Here is an 11,481-nt window from a genome sequence, read left to right as displayed (position 1 = left end):
GTAAGGTATCAATAAGACTGGATGAGTACAGAGAAAGTTTACAAGGATTTGGGGTTGGGGTTTGAGGACTTGAGTTATAGTGAAAGGTTTGTTTTTCTCTGGAGAATAAGAAAATGAGGAGAGATTTGATAGAGGTGTACAAAATTATGAGAGGTATAGACAGGGTAAATGAAAGCTGACATTTTCCACTGAAGTTGGGTGAGACTAGAATGAGAAGTCGTAAATTCAGGGTGAAAAGTGAAATATTTATGGGGAATCTGAGGAGGAAATGCTTCACTCAGAGAATGGTGTGAACGTGGAAAGAGCAGCCAGAGAACTTTGTGGATGTGGATTGGTGTCTAAGGCTGTGGTATAGGTGCAAGTTGATGGAACCATGCAGAATAACAGTTCACCACGGACTAGATGGGATCAAGGGCCTCTTTCTGTGCTGTAGTACTCTATAACTATATTTCTTGTCCACTGTTGGTCTTCTGCACAGCCAGTGTGAAGCCCAGCACAAACTAGAAGAACAAGACCTCGTATTCTACCTCGGTAGTCTACAGATCAATGTCATGAACAGCAAATTTTCCTTTACAGGTAGCCCTCATCTCCTGTGTTCACCTATCACTCTCCTTCTGGTCCTCCCAGTTTTGTTCCCTTTTCCTCACCCCTCCTCCAGATCCCCATCAGTCATAATCATACCCCTTCCCCCCCCAGTTCCATCTAAATACTTTACAGAAAGGATCTCTTCCCACATTCTAGATGTATTCAAGATTGTTCAGTGTTATTACCAGTACACAGTGTAAAGGAGAATGAAATATTTATTACTCTGGATCTGATGCTGCTCAAAAATGAAATAAGATAAAGAACACAATAATAATAAAACATGTTAAATCTAAATACATTACTTTGTACATTAATCAATTGTATGTCCATAAAGTGACGCTAGGTACAGGAGTATCTGTACATAAGGTGACTGACAAGAAATAATGTGGATGGGTAGATTAATGAGTGGAGATGTTGATCAGCCTTACTGCTTGGGGAAAGTAACTGTTATTGAATCTGATGGTCCTGATGCCTCTTCCTTGAAAGAAGTGGGGCAAACAGTCCACGAGCAGGATGTGTGTGATCCTTCATGATGTCAATGGCCCTTTTCTGGGAACTTAATGTATATATGTCCTTGATGCTGGGTAGGCTAGTGCCAGTGATGCATTTTGACATCTGCACGAAGAACCAACTCTTCCTATCCTCGGCAGTACAGTTTCCATACCATGCAGTGATACGGCATGTTAGGATGCACTCTGCTGCACATCTGTAGAATGGTGTGAGTATAGATGTGCACAGTCCAGCTCTCTTCAGCCTCAGAAAGTAGAGGTATTAGTGAGCTTTCCTGACTTAGTGGAATGTGTTCTGGGGCCATGAAAGGTTTGCAAGATGTACATTCCCAGGTGTTTGAAACTGCCCGCAGTCTGCACTGCTGTGGCATGGATGTAAAGAGGGGAGTGAGTGGTGTGAGTCCTCCTGAAATCAATAACCATCTCCTTTGTCTTGTTGACTTTGAGGAATAGGGTTCCACACTGAGAGGGTCTTTAACTCCCTGCAGACCAATTGCCAAGTGAATCATAAGACTCTGTCACCATGGATACTATCAGCAGGCCTTGAGCTCTTCCACCTCCACCCTGCAGGCCATCTCATCGTTGTTGGTGATGAGCACCAATATTGTTGTTTCATTGGCGAGCTTGACAATGTGATTACTCAGGTGTTAGGCCGTACAGTCGTGTGTGAGCAGAGTGTACAGCACTGGGCTCAGCACACAGCCTTGGGGGGCACCCATGAGGAGGGAGGAGTCTGAGGTTTGTTGGTTAGGAAGTCCACACCCAGTTGCACAGTGCTGTGTTTAGACAGAGTATCTAGTTCTCCAAGGTCTGTGGGACAATAGTGTTGAATTCTGAAATGAAATCCAGAAACAGCATTCTGACATTAGTGTCAATTTGGTTCCATTTCTCCCCTTCATCTCTCCCCTATTGTTTCCAATATCATGTTCTTCACTTGGCATGCTCTAGCAGTTGTATCCTTTGTGACCCTGCTTATCAATGTCCAACCTCTGTCACCACCTTCACCTTCACCTCTGCCCACTGGAGCTATCTGCCTTTTGACTTCCTTGACTGCTTCCACTGATCACCATTTTCCTGGGTCTAGGTGAAGATAGTATGACTGGTGTTTAATATCTATCCCTAATTACCCTTGAGAAGATGCCACATCAATGGACTTTGAGTGTGACTTAGGCTGACGATCTTGGCCTAAGAGTCAATGGATGACAGGGAGGGTTCCACACGCTGGGTCTTCAATTCTCTGCAGACCAATTGTCCAGTGTATTATGAGATCCTGTCACCATGGATACCATCTGCTGTGCTAACTCAGCCTTGGGTGGGACTGACTGCTGGGCAAGTTGGACGATCGGGGCCAAGCTCAATGCTGGCTTCAGGGAAGATGCAGTAAAAGGAAAAAGGTTTTCAGTAAAAAATGTATAGGGGTAACTGTTAGGATAATAACACCAATAATGAAGAAATTGTGCAGCCACGGCCTCACTGCACACCCGTCTTTTGATCACCACATGCTGTTGCCTGCTGAAGTTCCCTTTTATAGTATTTGGATTGGCTTGGAATAACAAGACCCACCACACTCTCTCTATTGGATAAACAGGAAACTTTATTTTAAGCTGCTAGTGTGGGAATTGCAAATATCACTCAGGAGCATGTTAGTGGAAATCAATTCTAAATTATTCTTCAGGCATCGCATGGGAAGTTATGCTCTGCAGTTGGCTCATGCAGATTCTACGCTAGGCGTTAGTGATACTAATGTGCCAGGAACATTTAAAAAAAAAAATTTTTTTTAAGTCAATAATAATACATTCTTTCTTCTTTTAAGAGTTGAACAAAAACACGCACAAATTGCTTGTATTGTATTTTTCTGTTAGATATCTGCCTAAGCAAAAGACAAAAAGAGAAGATAATTTTATACATTGAGTTAAATAATGGGAAGGGTCTGATGTGGAGCATTAAAACCAGCGGATCCAAAGTATCTATATTTGTTTTGCAAGGTCTGCTGAACATCAAAATGACAGACCAAAAACTGCCTGTCATTCTTACCCTCTGGGTTATCAAACAAGAAAGGTTTGTTCTCCTCATCCATCTTCATGTACTTGTAGAATCCAAACCTGCCAGGGAGGAAAGACAGAAATTTCAAACAGAGCTCTGTCACAAGCCGAGTTACACAGCTGCAGAGGCTGGAGATGTATTGTCAATTGTGAAAATAAATGCTTAACTTGACCAATCCCAGAAATAGTGGGAAAGAAAAATAATAAGACTTATGTTTCCACAACAAGTACATATGACATGTTACCCCTAGTGCTTGAAAGATAAACATAGCAGAAACTAGACCAGGTCAGAGTAGGTGTGAATGAGTCCTGACATTGTTTTCAACCATACAGGTGGTACGTGTCAGTAATATGATATAATCTTTAAACTTTGATGGATGATCTGTTTCTATAACAACATTCAAGGAGAATAATGCAGGACATGCAACCCACTTGATTACCAGAATCACTGCCTACTTCACCATAATTGCTGCAGTATGCACTCTTCAACATCCATTCGATAACATCTCCCAAACTCATGATATGTTTGGCTTAGAAGGACAAGGGCAACATCTACATGAGAAACACCACCATGTTACTTTATTGTTCCTCATGATTTAATGGTCCAAACTTCTAAACAAAGAAAGTGGCCCCATCTTCACCTTGTAGGTACTTGTAGGATGGGCAATAAACACTAATCTTATCAGTAAAGCTCACACCCACAAATAAGTGAAAATATAACACTTGAGCAACCAATCTTAAAACGATGCTGTATCGTAGTCATATTTATAAGCCAATTAATATGACTAAAACAGAACAGATTAGTATCTGCCTGGGTACCCTCCAATCTAATGGCATGAATATTGATTTGTAAACACAAAGTACACTGCAGATGCTGTGGTCAAATCAACACGTACAAGCAAGCTGGATGAACTCAGCAGGTCAGGCAGCATCCGTTGAAATGAGCAGTCAACGTTTCGGGCTGAGACGTTGACTGCTCATTTCAACGGATGCTGCCCGACCTGCTGAGTTCATCCAGCTTGTTTATACGTGATGAATATTGATTTCTTCCGGTTAACAAATATTTCCCTCCCCCTTTCCTTTATTCCCCATTTTGACATTTCGCTTCTTCTCACCTGCACCCCTCCCCCCACCAGTCCCCTCCTCCTTTCTTTTCTCCTATTGTTCACTCTCCTCTCCTATCCGATTCTTTCTTCTCCAGCCCTTTATCTTTTCCAACCACCTGGCTTCATTTTTCACCTTCCAGCCAGTCTCTGTCCCCTTCCCCCATCTTTTTATTCTGGCATCTCTCCCCTTCCTAATGAAGGGTCTTGGCCCGAAACATCAACAGTTTACTCTTCCATAGATGCTGCCGGACCTGCTGAGTTCCTCCAGCATTTTGTATGTGTTGATTTGAATTTCCAGGATCTGCAGATTTTCTTGTGTTTGAGATTCATGTCCTTTATGCAGTGCTCGTTGAGGGAGAGAGCTGTGTTACAGCAGCGATTATGCTAAAAAAAAATACCTCCTTGCCTATAAAGTGCTTTGGGGTATCCTATAAAGGACATGAAAAGTGAAATTAAATTTATTCTTCCCTTTCTTTTTAATCAACCTACATATTGTTATGTGTAAGTATGAAAGGAGATTTAATTAGAAAAGAAATATTCCAATTTATTCTCATTCTTGTAATATTTATGGAATATATCTTAACACAGATTCAGAATGTTTCCTAGTCCTATTTCAGAGCTGCAATTACAATGTAGAATCAGTCATCAACAGGGAATGAATCTGTACAACATCTTAGAAATGCACTGATTATTTGTTTGGCTACCTCCACACCACCAAAAAGGATGAAGCAACTGGGGTTCAGTCTTGTTGACCAGCACTCAGACCATTACACTAAACACTTCATCCACCATCAACAGAGTGACTACAATTAGTTATATGTACAAAATGCCTCACAGTTATTGAACAAGGCTTTGTTAACAGTACTTCCCAAAGTGACATTTGCTACAAATATGAAAGGATTAGAAATATATGAGAACATGCCATCCTGCATTAGGAAGTCTAGCCTAGTCTATCCAGCCTTTCTTCATAGTTCAACCTGGTTATTCCTGATTTAAACTGGTAAACCTTGTCAACTGTTTCCAATGCATTACATCCATTATGCAAGGAAAATTAAATCACACAAAAACTCCAGATATGCTCAGTCCAAGGCCTATATAACTGAAGCATAGCCTACACACTTCTCCAATTCCCTCAGCAATACGCAATAGCATACTAGATAGGTAAATAGATACTTTATTGATCCCAAAGGAAATTACAGTGTTACAGTAGGATTACAAGTGCACAGATATACAAATATTTGAAGAGAAGTAAGAAAGAACAAAAGCAAGTTACTTTAAAAATAAATTGGACAAAACTTACAAGTCAGATTACAAAATCACTTCTCCAGTTAAAAGTGGACTCAGTACAGAGCCTGATGACGCTGTTGATAAATTATGCACTACAGCATACATCTTTCTGCACTTCAGAACTTTGATATCTCTTGTTATTTAGATTATTTCCTTTTTTATTTTACTTGAAGAATTGAATAATGTCACACTTTTGAACACTGCACTACATATGCCAGATCTTTGCTCAATCACTGAACCCGTATCTATCTCTCTTTTTGTAACAAACTCTCCTACCCTTTCTATGTCATCAGAAAATTTAGCAAAAATAACCTCAATGCCTTCATCCATGTCATTTATATAAATTACAAAGAGCGTAGCACTACATTGTAACATTAATATTTATAGCTGCAGGCAAAGTTTTCATGTTGTTAAACTAATAATGTATTGCAAGCTCTTCAATATATTATAAGAATTTAGTACACCCTGGTTTGCATAGTATTATTGTACATAAATTTGGGTGCCATTGTCTGCAAGGTTCAACACTATGTAAGAATAGGAGTTAAATATGATTATGTATGTATTGTTGTACAACTTTCTAATGAAAATTAATTGTGAACCTGAATATTAAATCACATGTCAACAGGAAAACAGTGGATATCTTTTATGCAAGAGAAAAAAGATAATATTCAGCATTCCTGTGATTTCCAGCAACTTCTGGATCCAGGGCAGGTCAGATTGATACCTATGATGGAATTCATTCTAGTAGCATAATTATCTGGTAATTTTTTTCAGAGGGTTAGACTTGTTAGTAAACTAAAAGCTTATTCCATTTCTACATATGAGTGAAACATAGCACCCACTGTGTTATACCATCAACTATTTTGTCTATGGCAGGAAGTTGTGGTTGTGTAAAGCAAGTGGAGCCTGCTGGGACTTGTCTGCAGAACGGGAGATCACAGAATGAGTTGAAGACAGTTCTTTGTGGACTTTATGCACCAGTTATAAAAAGTAAGTGGGTCTTGTCGGGTTTTGTCTGCGGAACAGGAGGTCGTGGAGTGGGTTGGAGATAGTTCATTGTGGACTTTATGTATTAATTTTAAAAAGTGACTGGGGCCTCACAGGAATTGCCTGTGGAGTAGGAGATAGCTTGGGTTAATAGTAACTAGGGTTAATTGGCAAGCACAAATAAAAAGAAGCAGCATTTGAGTGGAGTGGCCATTGTGTGAGTGAATAGTGTTAGAGCAGTCAGGCTTTGGCTCAACAGGCTTAGGCAAGAACAGCCGTAAGCTAGTAATTAGATTTGCGAGTCAGAGGCGTAACAAGTATAGGTAGGATGATGGTTCAGGCAGTGGAATGCTTTTGGTGAGATGTGAGATTTCAGGGTATCTAACAGTCTCCCTGATGAATACATCTGCAAGAAGTCCACCCAACTTCAGCTCCTGACTGACAAGGTCAAGAAACTGGAGCTGGATGCACTGAGGACCACATAGGAGGCTGAAAACTCCACAGTTGAGTCTTTTACTGCAATAGTCACACCCAGAGTGCAGACTTCAGATGGTGATAGCCAGGAGGAGTAAGGGGAGTAAGCAGTCTGTGCAGAGTTCCCCTGTGGCCATTCCCCTCAGCAAATCCACAGAACATTTACAAACTCCTTTGTGACACCAGGGGCATGCAGTGCATGTGGCAAGGTATGCAAACAATAACTGATTACATGTCTACTCTGTGCATCAACGACAGCAATACCTCCCTTTCTGATGGGTTGAATGCTCTCTATGTACCATTTGACCAATTGAATGAAAATACACCCTGTCTGGATACAGTTGAGGCGAGGAGGACCCTAGCCAAGGTATACCCACGCAAAGCAGCAGGGTCAGACAACATACCTGGTCAGCTGCTCAGGGACTGTGCAGCCCAGCTAACAGAGGTCCTAATGGACATCTTTAATATCTCTGAAACTGTCCACTGCCCCTGCAGGTAGTGTGATGACATTTGCAATTCATGTAATGAATTACTTAAAGAAGCAAGAATGCTTAATCCAACAATATCTATACAAGATTACTCAAATATTACTTAAGTATTAAATACACGGCAGTTGGGACAACACCCCGTTTCTGCAACTGGATTTTGGACTTCTTGACAGAAAACCCCCAGTCAGTCTGAGATGGCAGCAACATCTCAAGTTCTTTCACACCGTGCACTGGTACATCCCGCGCACCCCGACCCCCCCCCCCCAACCCCGGCTACGTGTTCCGTCCACTGCAGTTCCTGCTGCTGACTCATGACTGCTCTGCTAGATTCATCTAAAATTCCATCATCAAGATCGCTGATGATACTGCAGTGGTTGGCCTCATCAGCAATGATGATGAGCCGGCACACAGAGAAGAGGTAGAGAGGTTTGTCAAAGGGCATGAGAACAACAACCTGAGTCTCAACTTGGACAAGACAAAAGAGATGATTGTGGACTTCAGGAAGGCACAGGTCAACCATTCTCCATTGTACATCAATGGCTCTGCTGTGGAGAGAGTGAAGAGCATAAAGTTCCTTGGTGTGCACATAATGGATGATCTAACCTGGACCTACGATGTTTCCTCACTAGTCAAGAAGCCACAGCAGCGTCTACACTTTCTGAAGAGATTGAGACATGCAAGGCTCCCTGCTCCCATTCTAACAACTTTCTACAGGAGCACCATCGAGAGTGTCCTGTCTGGCTGTGTCATTGTTTGGTGCAAGACTCTACAGAGGACAGTAAAAACTGTCAAGAGGATCATCAGGATCTTCCTTGTCCCCGTTTGTGACACTTACTGGAAGTGTTGAAGATGAAGGGCCCAAAGCATCATTGAGGATCCCTACCACACATCTCACAGTTTCTTTGAGCCACTACTGTCAGGAAGGAACTACAGAAAGATCAGGACTAGGACTAGGACTACCAGGCCGAGCAACAGCTTCTTCCCTCAGTCTGTGAGACTAATGAACACACTGCCACCACCAAGGTTTCGTCGCTTGGACAATGAGTTTTTTTACTGAACACCAGCACTGTGCATTACTACATGCATTTTGAATTATATCTAATTAACTTATTTATAGTATAGTATTTTGGTTTATGTGCTGTGTGTGATATACTATATATTGTGTGGGTGCACCATGGTCCAGAGGAACATTGTTTTGTTTGGTGGTATATATGAAAATAAAACTGAACTTGAACTTGAAGGATACTCCTTTAGACACTGCTGGGAAAAGATGACCTATCAGGGTGCAGTAGCAGGCAGGCCAGTGGCACTGTAACTGGCTCTGAGGCACAGCAGGGAAAGGTAAAGTCAGGCTGAGTGGTTGTGGCAAGAGGTTCAATAGTAAGGAGATGGACAGGAGATTCTGTGGCCAAGAAAGAGAAGGGGAAGAACGTTGAGTTGCTTCCCAGATGTTAGGGTCCAGGATGTCCTGGAGCAGCTGCAGAAGACTCTCGAGGGAGTCAAAGGTCACGGTGTACATTGGCACTAATGACACGAGTAGAAAGGGGGCAGAGGTCCTGTGCAGTGAGTATAGGGAGTTAAGGATGAGGCTGAAGAATAGGACCTCAGAGGTAGTAATCTCTAAGTTACTGGCTGTGCCACATGCTTGTCAAGAAGGGAATAGGATGATAGTACAGATGAATGAGTGCCTGAGGAAGTGATGTAAGGAGCAGTGCTTGAGATTTCTGGATTATTGGGATCTCTTCTGGGGTGGGTATGACCTGTACAAAAAAGACAGGTTACACCTGAACCCAAGGCAGCACAATATCCTTGTGGGCAGGTTCGGTAGAGCTGTTGGGGAGGGTTTTTCATCTAAGTAGGCAGAGGAATAGGAACCAGAGTGTTAGGGCTGGAGGTAGGACAATTGGTTTACAAGTATATCCGGTGTGTGGTGAGGCTGTGAGAAAGGACAGGCAGATGATAGGGCAAGACTGCAGTCAGTGAGATGAGCTGAAGTGTAACTGGGGGTCAAAACTGAAAAGGATGATGAATGGTGGTCTAATTCTGCCCCTATGTCTTGTGGTATTTTGCTATATATCATTAAACAGTTATGGTTCGATGGGGATATTTGTGGCATAGAAATGTCTTTCTATAGTGAGGAAGGGGAAGGAATTTTAAAAGATGGTGTTAGGGAAAATTTTGGAGTTATGACATTATGGATTGCATAATTGTAAATTAACTAAAATAAAAAAGTCTTCAATTGGTAACTTCCAATTTAACTTCCAAGTGATACTTCGTGGCTCGTGAAGCCAGTCAGTGGGTGTGGGACATTCTGATTCTATCTCATTGAAACCCCATAGGGGAAGACAATAGCTGAATGTTCCTGTTATCAAGGATAAATTTATTTGCCAAATACTGTATGTTTGCACGTACTAAGAGTTTGCTGTGGCATGTTGGTCAGGGCGCAACATGCAACAAAAACAACATTGAACAATTATAATGAATGAAGAATTCTATATATAAATAAAGTTACTTGTTTTTGTAGGGATATGGAATAAATGTGCATAAATACATAAATGCCAGCATGTATTTACAATGTAAACACAATTATAGAAAGTGGCTTGAAGTGTTTACAGTGCAGTGACAGGGGTAATAGATAGAGGGGTGGGGGGTTAACTGGAATGGTTGAGCAGATTAACTGTTTAGGGGAAGAAACTTTTAAGATGGTGAGGCTGTTTTAAAATTTTATTTATTTATTATTATTTATTTAGGCATACAATGCAGAACACTCCAGCCCAATGAGCTGCACTGCACAGCAACCTACCTATTAGCCAAATCATAGGACAATTTATTATGACCAATTAACCAACTAACTGACACGTCTTTGGATTGTGGGAGGAAACCGGAGCACACAAAGGAAGCTAATGCATGCATGGGTGGATGTACAAACTTCTTACAGACAGTGCCAGAATTGAACTCTGAGTTCCAACACCCTGAGCTGTAATAATGTCACACTAACCGCTATGGTACCATGGCACAGCATGGTAATAATAGCCCTATAGTGTTTTCTAGAAGGGTGCTTTTGGAAAAGGCAGGTTTCAGGGTGGCGTGTGAATGCCATGATGTTTCCTGCCGGCTCTTCCACCTGGACCCAAACAAGTTCTACAGTAATGGTAGACTGCAGCCAATGACCCTTTCTGCTGTGCAGAGAGTTCGCTGCAGTTTTCGTAGATTGTGAGAGGATGCTACACTAAGACAGTTAAGGCTGATGAGGGATTGATCTATATGGTGGCAGTGTAGAATTGCACCAATACATTCTAGGGAAGATGGAATTTTACCAACTGCAGCAAGAAGTACACCCCCTGCCAAGCCTTTTTGTTAATGAAGGGGATATGGTTCTCCTTTAGTGGTTCTCCAATGGCTATCAGCGCATTGTGAAAGGTGTACCCCTGCCACTAAATGCACAGCCCAGGAGAGATCTGTTTTGTCACTTGACCTGGTTAGATGTGCAGAATATTCATGGAGCTATCCCTCAACACTGTAACATAAGGGTTTTTTTATGTTGAGTGTGTGGCTTTTGGAACAAACACCAGTATTGAATGTAAAAAGGTTCTGCTAGCTGGGATGTACTGCCATTGTAAGTATGTAATTCTCTAAATTTACCTGACTATATTCCAAACGTTAAAGTTAGGCAGGTGATAGGAATTTAAACTGATTAATTGTTTATTGTTACCTTTGTGTTGAAGATGTATAAAATATTGTATCAGGAGAGTGAACGTCTCTTGGATCCTCCTGGATTATCCCTCTCCTGGAGATTTGCTGAGTGAATAAAGGCTTTATATTTCCCATTTACAGCTTAGACAGTCACAACAGTGGAAAGCATTGGCCAATGAAGTAAGGATTATACGGAAAACACACAAAATCTGGAGTACCTCAGCAGGCCAGGCAGCATCTATGGAAATGAATAAATAGTCAATGTTCTGGGCTGAGACTCTTCATCTCGTCGATTTATTCATTCCCATAG

General features: G+C 41.6%; 1 protein-coding gene across 1 annotated transcript in view; it reads right to left on the bottom strand.

Annotated features, from left to right (window-relative positions):
* The window catches only part of LOC140729448 (N-acetyl-beta-glucosaminyl-glycoprotein 4-beta-N-acetylgalactosaminyltransferase 1-like), an 813,083-nt gene that overhangs the window by 87,247 nt on the left and 714,355 nt on the right, over positions 1 to 11,481 (bottom strand). The window contains exon 13 of the mRNA XM_073049203.1: positions 3,129 to 3,196. Coding sequence (XP_072905304.1) covers positions 3,129 to 3,196 — 68 coding nt within the window. The remainder of the gene's footprint in view (positions 1 to 3,128; positions 3,197 to 11,481) is intronic.

The sequence above is a fragment of the Hemitrygon akajei genome, chromosome 6 (assembly GCF_048418815.1).
Source record: "Hemitrygon akajei chromosome 6, sHemAka1.3, whole genome shotgun sequence".
In the NCBI taxonomy this organism is placed as follows: domain Eukaryota; kingdom Metazoa; phylum Chordata; class Chondrichthyes; order Myliobatiformes; family Dasyatidae; genus Hemitrygon; species Hemitrygon akajei.
Note: the sequence above shows the minus strand (reverse complement) of the source record. Positions and strands in the feature narration are given on the sequence as shown.